The sequence below is a fragment of the Colius striatus genome, chromosome 1, assembly GCF_028858725.1.
Source record: "Colius striatus isolate bColStr4 chromosome 1, bColStr4.1.hap1, whole genome shotgun sequence".
In the NCBI taxonomy this organism is placed as follows: domain Eukaryota; kingdom Metazoa; phylum Chordata; class Aves; order Coliiformes; family Coliidae; genus Colius; species Colius striatus.
In genome coordinates this window covers 134,277,056-134,296,851 of record NC_084759.1, presented here as the reverse complement: position 1 = coordinate 134,296,851, position 19,796 = coordinate 134,277,056, and the positions used below count along the sequence as shown (strand labels likewise).

The 19,796-nt window shown below is 42.2% G+C and overlaps 1 protein-coding gene across 14 annotated transcripts in view; it reads left to right on the top strand.

Moving 5' to 3' along the window:
- PPFIBP1 (PPFIA binding protein 1) overlaps window positions 1–19,796 on the top strand; it is a 115,892-nt gene that overhangs the window by 54,582 nt on the left and 41,514 nt on the right. For all 14 annotated transcript variants that reach the window (XM_062008449.1, XM_062008550.1, XM_062008534.1 and 11 more), the window contains 2 exons: window positions 7,175–7,336; window positions 9,240–9,445. In XM_062008449.1, coding sequence (XP_061864433.1) covers window positions 7,273–7,336; window positions 9,240–9,445 — 270 coding nt within the window. In that variant the 5' untranslated portion in view covers window positions 7,175–7,272. The remainder of the gene's footprint in view (window positions 1–7,174; window positions 7,337–9,239; window positions 9,446–19,796) is intronic.

Genomic DNA, 19,796 nt, shown 5'->3' with positions numbered 1-19,796 from the left:
GAGCAAGACAAAACCAGAGTGAAAACTGTCTGGCAATTTCTTACTTTTCACTTTCAACGGTTTTCTGTGTATAGACCTCTGTCAAAGCATCTGAAAGATGCTTATCTTGTTGAGGCTTCACTTTTGCATCAGGACTAATCTATTTAACAAATTTTAAGGCAAAGTGCAGGATGCATCTAAACTAGTTGGTAATAAAAGTTTGTGTGATTTGAGGTAAATTTTTCCTAGGTATAAACAATTATATATTGGAAGGACTTTGGTGCTTTATGCTCTTAAAATACTTCAAAATCTTTTCCAGGGCTTGATGCCTTTTACTTTAAGACATTTCTTAATGGTAGGCTTTCAGCCTCACTAGGCTTTCATTCATTTTTATCAGTTAAAGGAAATACATGTTTGAATCCAGCGAACAAAAAAGAAAATAGACTTAAGGAACAAAGGAACGTTTGTTCCTTTTTTTGTAGTCCCGCGTAATACAAGAACAGCGTTGCTTTAATGTCATTGACTAGATTTCAGCAAATTCAGAAATTTATTTACATATCTAAAAAGAAACAGACATTATGAGTTTAAGTAAGCCTTTGCCAACATTTGGGTTGATTTTTATTCATGTTTATCCCTTTTTGCACAGTTGAGCATTGGGCTCTTGGAAGGTGCTGAACCTGCATGCTGGTGAAGCCTTGAGCCTCACTGGCCTGCTTTGAGGATGGGGCTCCCTGTAGCTGTCATCCTGAAATGGAGGACTTGTATGTAGAAGGACCAGACAGAGAATCTGCCGAGTCTTACCAGGCTTCCTTGCTTTGGCCTGTGTTACAGGCTGCCCAGAGAGGTTGTGGAGTCTCCTCTGGAGATTTTCAAAACCCACCTTGACCATGTTCCTGTGTGACCTGATTGAGGTGGACCTGCTTTAGCAGGGGGCTTGGACTGGTGATTTCTAGAGGTACCTTCCAGCCTCTGCTATTTTGTGTATAATGGCTGTTCAGCCATTGCGGTACAAGAGAGCATGGATGCCTGCTGGGAGGAGCTGGAGGTTTCCCTGTGCCCAGGTCAGGTCCTCTTGTCTAGGAAGGGGTGCAATGTCTGAATCAAGCACCTCAAAGCATATTTGGGACCTAACTAGTTTCCTGTGTCTGCCTTATGCTAAGATATTTCTCTACATTATGTTCATTAACATTTCCAGCATTTCCTAATTTTCATAGACTGGTAGGGTTGGAAGGGACCTTTAGAGATCATCTAGTCCAGCCCCCCAGGAGAAGCAGGTTCACCTAGATCAGGTCGCATAGGAACATGTAAAGGCAGGTCTTGAAGACTTCCAAGGAAGGAGACTCCACAGCCCCTCTGGGCAGCCTGTTCCACTGCTCCGTCACCCTCAGAGTAAAATAATTTTTTCTTTTTTTTTCTCTAAAAAGTGGAACTTTTTGTATTCCAGCTTCATCCCGTTACCCCTTGTCCTGTTGCTAGCTACTATAGAAAAAAGGGATGTCCCAACCTCCTGACACCCACCCTTTAGATATTTATAAATGTTAATATGTCTCTTCTTCTCCAGACTAAACAGCCCCAGTTCCCGCAGCCTTTCCTCATATGAAAGATATTCCAGTCCCCTGATCATCTTGGTGGCCCTGTGCTAGACTCTCTCCAGAAGTTTTACTTATTGCTCTGGTGTTTTGCAAGAAAGGAACAAATGACATTTTATTTTACTTTTAAAATGTCATTTGTTCTTTTCTTGCAAAACACCAGAGCAATATATTCAACAAGGATCAGTGTTCTTGAGTTTTGCCTTTCTTGAGTACTTGCCTTGGAAGGTAAGGAAAGGATTCTTTTTTTTACATTGAAAGAAACGTTAATGAGTTATAATGTAAGTTAGGTGAATATATTCATTGGTGGCGTCATAGCAGAGTTATCTTCAAAACATTCCATGAGAAATAGTGATAGAGATTTCAAATTAATTTGAAGATCATTTTATTTGTGATTGAAATGTATTTTGCAAATAAGTTTCTGCATGGTCATGTTTCTCTTCTGGACAGACAGAAAAAGCACATACAGGTGTGATAATGTGTCTGAAATGGCATTTATCTTCATGAAACGGGGCTTTACCTTGTAAAGTTAATTGCTCAGGATGTGGTATTTCAGTGTTGTGAGGCAAGAGAGACAAATCCAGAAGATGATTCAGACCTCTTTCAGTTGTCTCATACATGTGGGACCAAGAATGCAGGATTATTAATTTTGACAGCAAGGTGAAATTTGGGGTCATACTTTTGCTGTGGAACAGATTCTCTCCCTCCACCTTCCTTTTTTTGTGGTGCATTTCGCTAGGGTAACACCCTACTCTTGAGGGTCTATGTTTTTACTCTCTATAACTCTCAGAAATAAGCCCTAATAGAGATTTTTCATCCTGTCTATCACCATTTCCTGATTTAAGGAGTCTTACGTAGAAATGGGAGAGCTGGGAAACTCAAGTCATCCATCTTAGTGCGTAATTTCATAAAAATAATCTGTAGTTGATGCTTTCTTTCCAAATGCTGAGCATTTGCAGAGCACATGCACAAAGAGGAAGGTGAGTAGAATGAAAGGCCAGCCTCAGCCCTTCCCCAGAGAGGTTGTGTGCAGGGCACGATTTGTCCTTCAGACCTGCTAGCAGGCAGCTGATTCTCCTCACCTCTGTGAACATCTGTGTTTCAAAGCATGGTGTGTTTGGCAGGTGGACATCCAGAATGAGACCACCTCAAAACAAACAAGCAAGCTTGAAGGTGTTGCATATAGATGCCTGTCTGTGTGTTGTTTGATCTAGGAAAGAGAATGCCTCTTGATAGAGAAACTATAATTACCTACATATGTAAAATGTGTAAGCACTTTATTTTTTTTAAAGTCTGCCATCTTAATTAAATATCTGATTTTGAAATCCATATTCAGGCAGCTTTGCTGTTTGCATCAAGCAGACTGCAGTTCCCATTCACAAAGCTGCTTGCTTTTTTCTAGCTTTCCTTGGATTTATTTGTAGGGCAGTGTTTTGTTTTCTCTGTAAGCCGTTTGGAATACATTTTCACTAGCACTGTAGCCGGAGGGTTTGTATGTCATTCAAAAATAAAAATAAATAATCTCCACCTACTGAAAAGTGAGCAGCATAGCCCTAGCAACCAGCTGGTGTGTTCGAACCAGAGGAAGGGACATGAAGCAAGTAAGAACAAATAACATCATCTGTGAATATGGCCAGGGATGCAAGTAGAAGAGCCAGACAGTGATAAGGTTAATTGTAACTGAATGTGGAGATAGCTGCATATTTGTATTTTGATTTTTATTTCTTAATGGTGGATTGTAAATACAGCCTTGATGAAGTGGTGCTTGTTCGTGCAGGAATGAGCAAGGTATTCAGCTAGGAGCTCTAGAAGGGATATCCGCTTCAGTAAAAACACCCCAATCACCACCCTTTCTTGCACTGGTAGTGTGTGTAATTGAAGGAATGAGGAAGGTAAGTCATCCTTGTCTTGGAAAGAAATGGAAAATTTATTTTAAATGGTCTGTCAGACAGTCAGTATTTTTTTTGCTGGTGTGTGCTTGATGGTGTTATGGCAGGGGTAGCTTTCATGTGTCTGCCTTTCCGTCTCTTGTGTACACCTTGATTTCTCGTTCCTCATCTGTGTCATAGATCCATCTGTGTTAAAATGATGATTATTTGGAGAGGAGGGGGGACACTTTATGTAAGGAATTTTAATTGCTTGACATCATCTGAAATATTAGCTATTCCTTATTTTCCTAAAGAGCTCTTCAAGGTGGATTTTCATACATGTTACCAGACTCTTGTTTTCCTTAGTCACTGCCAACAAAAAAAAGACAACCCTGAAGACTTGAGTTTTCTCTTAGGTTTTATTTTTATTTGGCCAAAGGAATAAAAAGCAAAATGAAGAAAGGAATGTATTTATCAGGAAAGGTCTACTGTGTTAGTGGTCAGCCCAGACTCCCGTCAAAGTTTGTGAAGTCTGATGTAGTCTTGGTGCCCTTCAGCTAGCACAGGGATTAATCTGCTAGTGTTTCAGTCTTGTCTTCTTTCCTATAATCCTCAAAGGCTGCTGATTTATGACCTCTGTCTAATGATTGCATTCTTTTGACTCCCTCTGCACCTCCTCTTTTCACCCCCTGCAGTTTGTTCCCTTTTCTTGTTTCATGCAGTTTGGTCCTTTGGTCCACTGCTATATGACGTCTTTGATTTCCTCACAGCCCATCCATTCTCTGTGCCAGTGATGGCATGCAAAGAATAAAAGCAATTTTGTGGCCTTTCTGGGTAAGGATGCCTCCAATAGCGTTTTTCTATCACAGCAGTTTTACTTCCTGACTGCTAGATGGGATGTACTGTGCTGGGAAGTTGGCCAGAACAGGATGGCCAATGACCGCTTTTAGGACCAAATAACAGAAGAAATGGGATTCCATTGTGTCATCTCCAGCTGTTTGGCTTGGGAGCTTTTTTGATCTCTTTATTTCACCTCTGCAAGTTTCTCAGTTATAGGCTTGATCAGGCTGTTAACAGATGCTCCATAAGTGGTGGAAGGGTTTTTGGAGATAGGTGTGTTGCTTGCACAGCCTTGCTTAGCAGAATTTTATCTTAAAATTTCTTGCTGCTGCTCTCAGCAGCCCAGATGCTCTTGCAGTAGCAGTGAAGGAAACACTGTGCAGACTGCTGTCTCACCTTCCTTGGAGTTAGTGTCTAGTAACAATGGGGTAAATGTTGGAGGTCTCCTAGATGCTGTGATGCCACCATCTGCTGCTGTTCTTCTCTTTTCTTAAGAATTTGTGATAACCCTGGACAAATCCCTTGTTTAGCAAAAGCAAGGAGTGGGCTAGTTTAGAAACATGAGGAGTGACTGTGCCTGAATGAAGTGCAGGGATGGTGATTTTTCTGTGCCTATGAGCCGTGGTTTTATTGTGGAAATGTAAAGTAGCAGTTCCTTGCCCCCAGTTAAAGTCTCTTGTAGACAGAAGGTGAGGAACAAGGAGTGTACTGTTAACAAATATGATTAGAGAGCACTCTTGGCACATTTTAAGCCTGTAGCATGACTTTGAGCAGTCTCCTCAGTACTGGACTTAATGCTTGATCAGAGCTGTACTGAGTTCAATGATGCTTGAGGTGGGAAGGAACCTCTGGAGGTCTCTTGCCCAGAGCAAGGTTGCCCTGTGAAGCCTGCGTTTGATCTTGTGTAGCTCAAAGGATGGAGACTCCAGAAGGGCAACTCTTTCCAGCGCTTACCACTCTCACAGCAAAAAAAGACATTAAAAAAAAAAAAGTGGAATTTCTTTTGTTTTAATATGTGTCCACTGCATTTTGTTGTATCACTGGGTGTCACTGAGCAGTCTGGCTCTGTCATCTTTACTCATACCATCAGGTGTTCATGCTCATGGGCCGTTCTGATTCCCGAACATCAGTTAGCTGTTTTGGGTTTGTGGATGCTTTGTGTCATTGGTCCTTTTCTGCCTAGAGCTATGGGGAATCAGCATTTTGCTGGAGTAGCAGCAACCCGGAGACTTCCCTATGTGCTCTTTGCCTCGAGAAGGAAATCCAGTACAAATGTCTGTGTTTACTACACTTTAACAGAACCAAGTTATGAAAAGACAAGACACTCCTGAGAATTGTCCAAGTATGTGTGTTTTCAGAGGCTGAGTTTTCTCATTTTTATCAAGTGTAGAGACACCTCATCAAATACCTTGAAGGATTTGCACTGCTTGAAGTTTACTATTTACATTGCATTGTTTAAATTTCAGGGACTTCCTTCTTAAAAGTTAAATGTCTTCAGTTATGATACTACAACACTATAACTTCCAGGTATTTTGACTTTTAAAAGTTCTCTTGGCTTTTCTGACCCTGACAACTAAACATTAAAGTAAAGCACAATAGTCTTTGTCCTTTAAAAGTCACCTTTTGAGCTTGGACCTACTTTATGTAATAAAAGATTTAATGTGTAAGATTAAATGTTTGTTTGTGTTTTAAGGATGGCATTTCAGCAAAGCCATCTGGCAATCTCAAATAAGAGCTATCTCCCAGCTGGATCAAACCAAAAAGATGACTCGTAGGAGGGAAAATGCAGTTTATAATGTTAATTTTTGTTTTAGTTTAGGTTTTAGTAGACTCTTTTCTAGGACTTAAGGCAGAGAAACTGTGAACAACTTTCTTAATTGCTTGTGTTGGGGCAAGTGTCAGCAGTGGCGCAGCCTAATAAAAAAAACAAATGGCAGAGTATGCAAAAGATTAAAGTGAGTTTTCCTTCCTGGTGTCTGTTTAGCTTTGTTCCCTAACTATTTTTATAGCAGAAGTAGTCTCATGTGTCCTAGATTAAAGTCATGGCAATCTAGGCTATTTCAGTGGCTTGTCTGTCTGTTGTGCTGGTGTGGAGCGATTGGGTAGACCTCTGACCTCTGCACCTCTACTTCAGCAAAGTGTCTAAGCGTGCATTTAACTCGTAGCCCATTGGATTTCGAGTCTGCTAGTTCACCTGCCCAGGCAGCACATTGGACAGGTTTGCTTTGCCAGGCTCTGCTGGAAATACTAGAGACTAGTATCTCTAGTCTAGAGCAGACTAGAGACACCTCTTCTGACTTTGAAAAGTTTGAGGGTAAGATCAGATTGCATCATTAGAGCATGAATCTCTGCTGAGCTCGGAGCAACATTTGTTGGGGGTAGTCTGTGCATGCATGCTATGTCCAGTGAGTCCTGGGTATTTGAGATATCCTGCCTGCAGGCAAATGATTGCGTGCCCAGGACTTCTGGATTGTCAGACATCCAGAAATCTTGGGCAAATGGTCAGACTCCTCTCTCTCTATACCAGCAAATTCTTGGGAAGAAAAAATGCAGCAGATAGACACATGGTTTATTGCAGGTTTGCAGCTTCCTTTTAGTGATAGAAGGCCTCTGTCTTCTATGCAAGCTTCCCTGAAGTACCATGTGGGATTTCTAAGATACTTGGTGGGATACACCTTCAGGAGCAGAGACTTGTGGGCAGAGCAGGCTGCAGACTGACCAACAGTAGGAACTGGATCACCACATTGGTACTTTGATTCTTCTGATGACGGTTCATACGTGATGGTGAGCACCTCCAAAGTCTCATGGTCAGCAAACAACCCCAGTCTTCCTGCATATCCAGTGACAGTGGTATCTGAATTCACAGAACATGCTGGTAAATAAAATTGTCTTTTGCAGATTGAATTACAGACTTAAGGCTCTGGATCCACCTTGCACTGTCGGTGTTTTGTTGCTGCTTATGGTTTAGCTGGTGATCATTCCTGAGAAGAGAGAAGATGATGAGTGATGCAAGTGACATGCTCGCTGCAGCTCTGGAGCAGATGGATGGCATTATAGCAGGTAAGAACTTGATGTAACTTGTTCATTTAGCATTTTGGTCTTCCTTTCTCATACTTGGAGGGCAGACTTTCAGGCTGAGAAGGGAATGTGCTGGTAGTTGTGTTCTGGTGTCTTCCATAGTAGCTTAGGGGTTGCAAATAAATGGAGTGGAGGAATTGCACAGACTCTCACAGACATCGGATAGTAGTTTTTCTCATAGCCTCTGTCAAAATGCGGCTCAAAGTGACTTGAGTGATGCAGTTCAGCTGGTGTACACAGTGCTGTGAAAGCCAAGGATAATGCATGTTTCAAACCAGATTGTGTTTAAAGAGCTTCTGCAAGGAAGGAGTAATTTTGCCCAATACTGACTACTCTGAACTTCTCTCAATAGAAGTTGAATTTTCCTTTTTTTAAAAATTGGAATGCTCTGTATCAAATCATTTGGTTTGGACCTTCCTTGAACACCTGAGCTTTTTATAAGTAGCTGTAAATTGTAAGTGAACTGAGGAGAAGCATCACAAAGTATATGACCTCACTTTAAAGTTGAGTCTAGTAGTCAGAAAATAAATACACAACACAGAGGTAATAGTTTAATCCTGTTCCAGAAGAGCTATGCAAACAACTACTGAAAATGAAAAAATATTCTGCAAGGATAGCAACACAGTTATAAAGTCTTTAATAGTTTCAGTTATAATTTCCCATAAGGAAAAATCATCATAGTGCATGCTTTATCTGAACAATGACTTTGTGGTTTTCCTAAAGTTTTAAAAACACATAGCAGGAACACATGTGAAGTGGATTCAACTGGATCACAGTGATCTCTGAAAGTACATATAAGCTGTGACCTTAGTAATTTCCATAAGTAGATACTGGTATTTGGATCAGATCACGTATCTGTTTTTCCAGGAGCCTAAATTGGTTATGGCAAGATGAAAATAAAATGGGATGCTGAGACATTTGTCACCACAGACTTCCTTTACCATTGTGTCTGAACAGACCTCTAAAGTAAAACAGCAAAGGGACGTGAACTCCTATGTTGCTCTGGGGATTTTCCTCTTGCTAGTTTTTCCAAAGGGAATTAGCAGAATGCTTCCATTTTTGTGCCTTGCCAGATGAGATGAACGAAAGTTCGTGGAAGTGCATATATCATTGTAGTTTCCAAAAGTTGACAGTACAGATTATGTTCTGTCATGAACACATCTTATTGTGCTGAGGCATTATGGTATTAAGGTCATGAATCAGTGTGCTGAAATGATCACTGGAATTAGCCAGGGTGACTTAAATCAACCTTAATCCTGAATTCATAGTTTCCTTCCTTATTTGATATATAGGAACTTTTAATGTAGGTCAAATATACATACTGTGGAGTTTATGCAAATAAGAGATTTTACTCTTACAAATACTTGCAAATATCAGTGCTACCATGTCAAACTGTTGGGTTGAAAATTTATTCTCCTCTAGAAGTGATTTGTCTTTTTATTTATCTTCAGATTTCTTATTTATTAAAAAAAAAAAAAACTTGAATTCCTGCGTGAAAAATGCAAGGCAGGATTTCTTCTGGATACCCGTAGTGTCTGATTTGGGTCATGCAGTTTCTACAGGGAAGCAGAGCTTGTTCCTTCTGCAGTACTTCCTGACTCTGATACATACCAGACAGCAGGACACAAGCTCACGTCTTGAACCCATGGGCACGGTTGTGGCATATGCATTCTCTGTTGAATTCCCCCAGCTTCTTTCTGCCGGAGCTTCTGTCCATGTAGCACACCAGCAAGGACTTGCCCTTCTCCAAATTGCTGCATGGTGCAGAGTTTGGGTCAGATAAATGCCTCCTGGAAGCAAACACCGCTTGGCATTCCCTAGCCTTGTGGCATGTGTCTGACCTGTTCGCCTCATGCCTGACTCTGTGCGATGTTACTTCCTCCAGGTTCAAAGGCGCTGGAGTACTCCAATGGCATCTTTGACTGCCAGTCCCCTACCTCCCCCTTCATGGGGGGGCTGCGGGCGCTGCATCTCGTGGAGGACTTGCGGGGCTTGCTGGAGATGATGGAAGCGGACGAGAGAGAGGGACTGCGTTGCCAGGTCCCAGACTCGACGGCTGAGGCTCTAATTGAATGGCTCCAAAGTCAAATGGTATGGTCTCACCTTGTTTTCACTTATAATACACTCATTTTGTACGTTACCTAGACCGTCACACAGTGGGGCTGTTTTATGCAGGCATTTTAAAGTCTTAGAGCAGGTTTCAAAGAACCAAAGGAAAGAGATTTTTGATTTGAAGATGCTGCTGTGGGGGCTTGGGAAACCTATTGCTCATATACCTCATGCAGTGGGTTGACATGTGCTTTCTTTAATGTACCACCGTGCCTCAAAATATTTGTAACTGTCATTTCATCTCAGAGGGTTGGAGAAAGACATTTTTATAGGAATCAGATGGATGCTGAAATGAGGGGAAAAAATGTTTTCAATGTAAACTTTTCACAAAGAAGCATTTTTGTCAGTGTATTTTCTGTGAGGATGATGAGCTTTCTTACCTGATTTTCAACAGGAGTGGTATAAGCTCAGCATCGCTTTAATCTGGATACCAAACCAAATTTTTATTTTCCGTGTTTGTGAATCTACCAGCTTTTGTAAAATACACCAAAATATACCCAACAAGACTGTTCTTTCCCCAAGACGTGGATTTCCCAGAAATCACAGAATGGTAGGGTTTGGAAGGGACCTCTAGAGATCATCCAGTCCAACTCCTTGCTAAAGCAAGTTCACCTCACACTGGAATGCGTCCAGGTGGGTTTTGAAAACTCCAGACAAGGAGACTTCCCCAGCCTCTCTGGGCAGCCTGTACCAGTGCTCCCTCATCCTTAAAAAACCAGAATGTTATTAGAGTGGAGGGTGCCTGAAGACTATGCTGGGAAATGAAATGTTGTACTTCTCAGAAGGTGAATTACATGGCATCATTTCCAAAGGACCCACTTTTTTTGCCTCCAGGTGCCCTGTGACTGGTGACTTTGTAGTAGGACCAAAGACGAGTCCTTGTGCTTATAGTCTGTGGCAGGGTTTGAGGTGTGGAGGTCCAGGTGCACACAGGTTTTGGGGAAGTTGCAACACTAAAAGTCAGCACTTATTTCTGGAGGTCATGCTTGAGATGCTAAGTAAGCCTATAGCTGCTACAGTGATGGCTGTAAGCGTGTGCTTCTGTGTATTTTGCCAAATCTGTCTTAGAGCAGTGTTCGAGTCCCACCATATCACATACAGGGTGTTGGCCAAGGTAACACCACGCTGCTGAAATGGGGATGCTGGATCCGATGAAGGTAAGATCTGATGCAGGACAGGCAACTGTGCTGTCTTGGTGTTACACCCTGTGCATCACTGCTCTTGGGACAGGTAGCCGCCATCACCTTGTCCCTTCCCAGGAAGGGCATTGCACCCGCTCAGAAAGGTTTTGATCATGCTGGAGCCACGGCTCACCTCACAAAAAGCCTTTTTAACTCCTGTGAGGGGAATACATTCAAGTGGCCAGCTGTTGTCTGCGGTGCAGAGCAGAGCCGCTCCGGGGGACTCAGCGTGCCCCCTAACGGCACGCAGGCGGCCGAGGCCCTGCACCCGGCAGCAGGGTTTGAGGGCACAGCCGCTTCCCTTGGTGAGGAAAGTGCTCTGAACTCCTCCTATGAAAAGGCGTGAAACTTAACAAAGTGCGTGGTAGCTGCACCACTGCCTGCAGTGAGATTTGGACCTTGCCTCCGCTGTCAAAGCATAGCAGGCAATGCCAAGATCAGGAGGAGTTGATGGGAGTGACATTCGAGTCAGATCTGTAAAACATACAGAGTTCCTGCTAACATCAGCATTTCCTTCCTGCCTAACATACAACAGTGAACATCGCTGTAACTAGTCTCTGCTCTGTGCAGAGCAGAAATTGAGGGACATAACAAGTTTCATGCAAGTATGGCCTTTATAAATTATAAAAGTTCAAAAAGTTCATATGCCAAATACACAGCCTTGGAAAATGAACAAGTCTCTATGACATACATAGACATCAGTAGTCCCTGCTTAGCGATGCTGACCCACTGCGTGTTATTCTGGATGGGGGCCCAGCAGTGTGGCTGGAGGCTGCAGTGCTTGTTGAGATTAATGAAGTGAAGGCCAGTCATTACTCCTTGTGATGGCAAGTGTGTGATTTAGAGATGCCTGGCTGTTAGAATCTGAAATGAGGTTCTTCAGACCTGTGTGATATGAGTTGCTGCACGGCAATGAGACAGTAATGGTTTTCACAGCAGCCATGGGCAGAATCTGAGAGAGGAAAGGGCTCTGTTGTGACTTTCAGCTTAGTGCCTCCTGAGCACAGGAAAAGATGTGCAGGGCTTTTGTTTTCAAGGGACTGTAGAAAGTCGCGATTTCATCTATGCTTCTCCCCAGTCTGACTCAAAATTATTTCCCTGTACTCTCTGGCACACTTAAAGCCTCTACTAGGAAAGACTGAATGTTACAGTTTGCACTGTACTAGAAGCATTTGCAGATGTCACCAGTGTCTCTGATTCCTGTCTAAGCAGGAAGGTGTTAGATCCTAAGTGCCCAGATGACTTGCAGGAAGGCTTTCTGCAGCTATGCCTATCCCTACCATGGAAGGGAAGACATATCCTTGGTTTGAGATCAGTTTAATCCTCCACGCATGAAGAAGTTGTGTCCACCACACCATTCCAAGCTACTGAAACTGGTGCGTGACATCCCACCCAAAGCTGTAAGCAAATCTCTCGTGTCTCAGAGGAAAACAAAAATAGTGATCACTGTTGCCAAATGGTGTGTCACAAGAGAAAAATCCTCTCCTGGCCCATGCAGGGAAACTGCTAATACCCTAGTTGGGAAAAGGGTCTGACAACAGTCTCCTAAAGTTGCTCGCTTCTGTAAAATGGGGCAGAGCATTCAGTTTTGCCATGCCAGATTTGGCTGCCCTGTGTGTCTGTACTGCTTCTTAGTGACCACTTCCTTTCTGGTTCTCTCTGTGTTAGAGAACTCAATGCAAGCACTCAAAAAGGGCCAGAGAGTTAAGATGCCTCATGCTGGTTTTTTTTTTGTTTGTTTGTTTGTTTTTAACCAATGGGTGCCACATGACCACATGACACCAGAATGCATGTTCAGTGTCCAGACATCTGGCAGAGCTCTTCCAAGAGAATCCATTGGATGGTCCCCACAGGGAGTTCAGGGAAGTTGTGCATGCAGCTTTCTGGTGCACAAATAAGACGATTTAACTATAACATGACATTTCTAGTTGTCTACCTGCAGACCAAAACTGATCTCTGTGTTGCTGAAATACTACTCACATCTCCTTTCTGCAAGTGGCGGATAGGTGAATGTCACAGTTAAAATTACAAATGATCAAAGTCTGGAAAGGGACTGAGATCTTTTCTAAGCTCAGACATATTGGGACTGTGGGCTTTCACTGAGGACCAGACCATAAATCTGTAGGCAGATCATAAATATTCTAAAGTTTTGGATATTTTTCAGATTTCTCATGGTCAACAGAAATGTTTAATGTATTCAGATGGGGGCTTTAATAAAACATGTGCTACATTCTGTGAAAATGGAGCTTCTGGCTTTTGGATATAGACAAAGTGTCAGTAGTCTATAACACCATCACCAGTAACAAAATAATTTTAAGTGAAGCTCTGCCTTTTGCAAGACCAAGGCCATTGTGTCCATCTGGAAGAGTTTCTTGATTCATCTCTTGAAGAGTAATTCTCAGAAACCTTGCTTCCAGTAATGACTGTGACTCTTTTTTTCTTCAGTTGAAATTAGCAAGAGACAGTTCTCCTTCTGGTTATTATTTTTCTTGACAGTGTTTCTTTGGTCGTTTGGTTTTGAGTTTTTTTAAAATATATCTTATGCAACAGCCTTCTCAGAAAGAAGCAGCCAACTGTGTCTTGTTAAGCAGGAGAGTGAAGGATAGAAGTGGGTGGACAGTCACTTCCCACACTTCAGAGCCAGCTTCTCCAAGCTCCTCATCTGAACTCTTGTACGTGGGTCCTTCTCCTCCATAAAGGATGTGCTTCTGGGATGAAAAAGCCAGTATAATACTTTTTCTTTCAAATCCACAGAAAGTGTAACTGTGATTTTAGCTTTGCCAGAGACTTTTTTAACTCACTTCAGAAGTGAATTTCTGAAGTTGACTGAAGGTCATTAAAGCAAAGCAAATTTTATGGCCTCCAAAGATTTCTTGAAGAACACTTTCAGCTTATCTGAAGATGATAGTTAATTTGAGCTGTGATACCATAGTGGCATGTGCAGTCCGGAGTGTTGCTGCTGTAAATAGCAGATCTGTCGTCTCACAGACCAGCCTCAAGATTTTGACAGTTCTTCAACAAGTTGGTTCTTCCAGAGAATGACTGGGAGTGATGAGAGTTAATATGAAGGGATATTAGATTTCAGAGAGAAATGTTCCTGTCTGGGTAAATATAGCTTGTAGTCTGACAGAGATACATTGGCCTATTTGGACAACAGGGCAATTCCCAAGTAGAGGAAGCAGTTTGGTTAGCCAGAAGTCATCTCATATTTCTTATTCATGGAAAAATCTTGTCTTCAAACCAAAGTTTGTTGTTTGATTGTCTTAGTGTGAGTGTACAGGTCATTCATTCAGCTGTACTTGTGCTTATGTTGAGTTCAGCTACCGAAGGTCCTATAATATGTAGTGTGGCACACAGGCGTTTACCACCAAAACACCCATTTGAGATCTCTCCTCAAGGTGCAGTATGAAAGGAGCCTTGTGATACTGTTTCAGCCTGTCATCATAAACTGCCTCCCAGCAGTACTTTTTGTCTGTGAGAGATCTGCTTCTCAAAGGTCTTGAAACACAGATAATACGGGGTCGTTTATAGCAGGTCTTGACATAGCACCTTCATGCATCGATGAGTTCATCAGCAGTAAGAACAACCCGTGTGGTTCTGCACAGGAGCATGGGGCAGCCCTGATGGCAGAGCCATTGAAAAATCACCATTCCCAATCCAAAATGGATCAGTGTTACTGAAAAAACAGTTTCTGCTCGTCTTCTGATCTGCTCTTTTGCTCTGGATTAGTCAGTATTCACACATCTTTGAGATTTTTGTCTGTCAATGGTAGTTGTAAATGTTTCTTTTTAATAATAAAAGCTGTGGGTCTTGAGGTAATCACAGGACTCTTGGAGCTAGGCTCAGGGGTCAGAAATACTAAGGACTAGTTATGCTGCTACTGTTACTAGGTAAATTGAAATTCAAATGTGAGATTGGTTGTTATTGTTGCATTTTACATGACATGAAGTTGAGGCAAGGCATTTGTGAGACTTTGGACAGCTGAATCAACTTTTTTCTTCCTCTTTTTACTTGGTGCCTACAAGTGAATTACATGTATTCTTCCACCTTTTACAATTAATAGCCCAGCAAAAAAAAAAAAAAAAAAAAAATCCCTCCTATCTTGTAGTCAGGGAAAGAGATCAGAATCGCTCTTTCCTCCCGTGTTGGATGCTTTCTGCAGGGCCAGGAGGGTGCAGAGGAGGGGACTGTGCTGTTTGAGACAGAGGGAGGGTGGAGATGGCTGGCTGCCACAGGCATGGGGTTGCCCTTGCTCATGGTCAGGCTTGCCTAGCTCTGTGCCCTGCTGCCTGCATCCTCTGCCTGCATCGACCCTGCCGATAGGTTGGGGTTGGAAGAAGGGTTGGTCTTCCCGGGCTTTGATGTGTTAATTCCTCAGAGTAGCTGCTTGCTCTGCCTGAGGAGCGCTGCTGCTTCACGGCTCAGCTTCCCACATCTCCCACGTCGTTGCTTCGTTTGCCTCCCGAAGAAACCTACTGTTGCTTAAGCTCTTCCTCTGGATTCAGAGGATCCCTGTCACGGAGGGTTCCTTCTGTGCTGGGACTGCAGCTCTCAGCCTTGGCTGCCTGCCACAGTTGCTCGTGTCCTTAAATGCATGAAGATAGTCATGACCAGCATGGAGTATAGCTGGGACATTCATGGACACTGTGTCTGGCTAAATAAGGTAAGGCTATCTGTGTTTGTTCTGGCTCTTGTCTTTCTCTGAGTGACAAGCCATAGCTGGACAACACTGGTAGGGAATAAGCATTTCATCTTTCTCTTGTATCAGCTACCATCTGAGCTGCTGTTGAAGAAACTGCATATTTTGAAACAGTTGCATCTTCCCTATTAAACAGCCATGTTCTTTATGATTAGAAAATGTTCCAGGTAAATTCCTCAGAATGAAGGTCTGTTTCATACTCATTTTCTTTCAGAATTTGCTTTTATTGTAGTGAAGCCTTTAAAATATAATATGTGAGTTTTGAATGAGTGGTTTTGGTTTGTTTTTTTTTTTGTCCCCTGCTTACTCTGTAGGGAGGAACTAGTCTGTAAACTTTAGGAAAAGCTTAGCAGTGGGTCTGCCTGCCTGCTGCCAGAGCACATGGAGCAGGCTGCACATATCCAGAGTGATGAGTAGGGATGCCTGAAATGCAGGAGATGCTGGTCTGGGAGGGCAGTGGTGGGCTCATGAGCAAACTGGTTAAACATGGATACAAATTGTGTTTAAACAGATTTGACCATTATTAATTTAGGTTGGAGGGTAAGGCTGTGTGACAGGGAAAATGATGGCAAATACTTTGCTTGGAAAACCTGAAGGGTCTGCTGGTAACACAAATGATATTGAGGTAGCTGAGGCTGAAGGAGCACCCCCTCCAAGGCACTCCCTAAAACTGAGTGAACAGGAAGGACTGCGGTAGTGGTGCTTAGGTAAGCATAGGTAATGTGTATGATAATAATCTGAACAACATAAGCATGTTGATGAGGTTTAATTTAACTCCAGATGGTCAGGAAAGAGATGTCAGGCACAACTCGCCCAACTGTTGACTGGGCTGTGGTGGTTAAAACAGTCAGTGCAATCTGCTGCACAAGAAAATAAAGCTGTGGAGTGGCAGCTCCTTCTATGTAATTCAGATTGCATCTTCAGAAAGAAGAGTGATTTGTTCTGCTTGTTTTGTCTGAAAAGCAGAAGAGAAAATGAGAGTATCAGCTGCAGTACGCTAAAAAGGAGTTTTATTTTTGAAAGGAGAATTCTGCAATTGAGAGGAAACAGGTTTTGGGTTGTTTTGGTTTTGGTTTTTTTTTTGGGTTTTTTTTTGTTTTTTTAATTAGAAGGCTTAAACTAGCAGCTATTAGAAACTTTCCTGTGGTTTGGAATGCTAACTCACTTCCAGGGAAAATGGATAAAAGACTGAGGACAGGACAGGCAAGCTGTGAAAGTTTGGTGATGCATCAACTTACTACAGGAATAATTCCCTCCAGAGCAGTGTGGATTTTTATACTTTCATGATTGCAGACAAAGCTTACACATGCATTTAACAGATTAGCCACGGATTGATCTTGAAGCATTCTTAAGTGCACTGGGTCACATCTTATAAGGCATTTTAAGTAAATGCTTAACCTCAAACTTCTGTGAAGCCTCAGTGGCATCGTTACAACTGTTCTTTTGCTTTTAGGATTAAGATCAGTATTGGTAAATCTACATTATCTTCTCATACAGTGTTTTGCAATTAGTCCTTAAATTGAAAACACATACTAAGTCTAACTGCTTAATTGAACGTAGATATTAAGTTGCTGATGGAGAGCCTTCCTTAGAAAATGGCAAAGCTTGTCTTACACAGCTAGTAAACCATGTTAACCCTCTATTGACTCTGATGATAAAAATTTGATCCAGAACTACCAAGTGCCCCCAATACTCCTGTGGTTGCTGTTGAATCAGGTGTTTACTTTGTTGTTGTTTCATTTAGATTTTTTGGTTTTGTTAAATTACAGCCATTGCTCTGCAGAGGGAGTGTTTGCTGGGCTCAGGGAAGGCTGTGGGTCTTCCAGTGGAGGGAAATTGCTTCTGAAGGACCTACTGAATGTTGCTTACCCAGGTTTTGCCCACACTAAGTCTCCAGACATCTTTCAGACCTTCCTACAGCTTATTCATCCCCATTGGATTTCCCTTCACCAGGTCTCCTGAAGCACTGTTTTGCCATATCCAGTGTTTAGGCATATACCTTCTTCAATTCTCTTCAGTCCTACCTGCTGCTGTCATTACCATGTTCTTCTTCTCAAGTGTTTCATCTCTTCTCTTCCTTCATCATCTCTGGGAAGAAAATCATGTCAGGTATCAACATTTTACCTTTGAAGAGGGTGCAGAAGAGAGATACAGGTCCCTGATCTGCATCAGTGTAGGAGGTGCTGGGGTAGCTGCTCTGTGCAATACCTGCCATGGCCTTTCCTTTCTCCAACTGTCATCTTTCTCCCTACTGAAACCAAAGTCAGTGGCTTTCTTGCCTTTTCGTAACTAAAAAGTTAGTCACAGATATGATGCAGAAGTTAAAACATTTCAGGCAGAAAGCAAAGTGCTGTTGGGTTGTACACAAAGGTTTCTGTTTTCAATATGCTACAGGAGGTCTCTTTATGCAGATTTTACAAAGTATTTCTGTCAACAGCCAGCAAAGATATCTTTGGATTTGGTTTTGTGGGAGAACAACCTTTACTCCAGTGCTGTTTGGAGCTCCCATCACCTCCTCCCTCTTTCTTATGACAATGTACAGCTGCAGCATGAACTCAACACTCTCTAAATGCTTCTATTTTAAAGCCAAGTATGATGTCCTGAGCAGAACAGGATTTTTTTGAGGAATGAGAATGGAGTTTAACAACAAAGGTGTCCTGGCAAGATGCTGTGCACAGTGACTAACATTTTTACTTTAACACCTCATTGGTTTTCATAGCATAGACATTTCCATCACAGTGTGAAACCAATACTTACTTCCCCATATTTTCTTCACACAGTCTTTACTTTTTAGTTAATTTGCATCTGGTTATGCTGATTGGATATCTCAGGAGGCTCTGTGGTGAGGGCTCTGATGTGGTGGTTGGGAGGCAGGGAATTGAGCTCGTGCTTTGACAAGGATTTTGCTGTTAACCCTGGCAGAATGGAGGGACATCTTTGCACCTTGTCTGCCTGCTTGTAGTAAGAAATGATTATCTCTTTTCTACGTCAGAGACATACACTGGATTGATAACGTGTTTTTTATTGCAAAATATGGAGGCTAGGCACCTGAGATGTATTTGCAGACTGTAAAGGAGAAGGAAGCTACAGAATAGTAGAAGTATGCATAAAACTCAATTTTCTATTTCACAAGTCAAGTTACAAAATGTAAAGGATAATCTGCTGATTAAGCAGCTAACAGGTTGATTTCGTAAGCTCTTAGACTCCTTTCACCTAAATTGAAGTGCTTCAAAACTGAGGATCTCGCTGGTCCTGAATGGAAATCCTATGGCATAACCTAAATTCTGGTAGAGGTCAAGGAAAACCAGGACAAACTCAGAAGCTTAGAGTACTTCTGCCTTGGTGCTTAGTGTCTAGATAGTCAGAGGGCCTATTCTTTAATACTGAGTAATTCAGGTACAGTGTATCACTATGACGTGAAATACTGGTACGAATTACTAGAGAGCATCTTAGTATCCTATACCTCTAGTGATTTCAGGGGAGGTATTGTGGTCACCTCATAAAAGTTAACTCATGTATGCTTGGGAGACACAGTTACTACTGCACACTGATTTAAAAGCTGCCAGGTCACAGCCGGATTTCTTGAGAGCACTAAGGTGAGGTCAAATACTTTGTACCCTCACCCATTTGTTTTGTGTCTAGTCTTTAAATGATGCTGGCCAGAGTTTTATTATTTTAGTTTCAAATGAGGCAGTTTCTCCCACTACACAAGGTCAGACATGTAACTTAGAAAAGGAGTTTTAGCCATCAGCTTTCCTGAGGCATCCTCTGCAATAAGAGCAGATAAGCTGCTTGAAAAGGAGATTCAAAGCAGGAGTCTGAGGGGTGGAGCTCCTAAGTGGTGGTGGCCTCTCAAGGCAAAGTCATCCTGCAGACTCACTGGGACACAAGGATCGGTCGCTGGTTTCGTTTCCTCCCGTATTCAGAAGGAAATCAAGGCCCCTCGATGTGGGTGGGAGTCTCTACTGGGCATCCTGGATTTCAGAGCAGCTTCTCAGACACCTCTAAGCAATTTATGCAATGATGGGAACAAGAATTTCTTTTCTGAGCTAAGATCTAGTCATGACATCCATCACAAAGTGCTTTGAGATAGCTTTGAATATGGATAGAGTAAAATCCTCCCTGCTCAAGAGCATTGAAGTTATTATGAAGAAAGTAAGTTGCTGATTCCTCAGAACATGGCATCCTCGATGGCATTAACATGTATTCTTGGTTCTCTTTAGCCTCAGGAGACTCCACATAAGGATGTGTTTAGAGTGCAGACATTCACCCATACCCAGTAAAATGTGCCCGATGTAAAAGGATGCCTCTTACTGTGTGTTTTATAAAAAATTGTTTGACTTGCAAAAAGCATAATGCATGTTTTGTAGATTGTACATTGTTGGGTTTTTTTCACTTGCTGAAAGTCTCAGGGTATTTGTCTCTTTACACATGTCACCATAGGATGTCAATG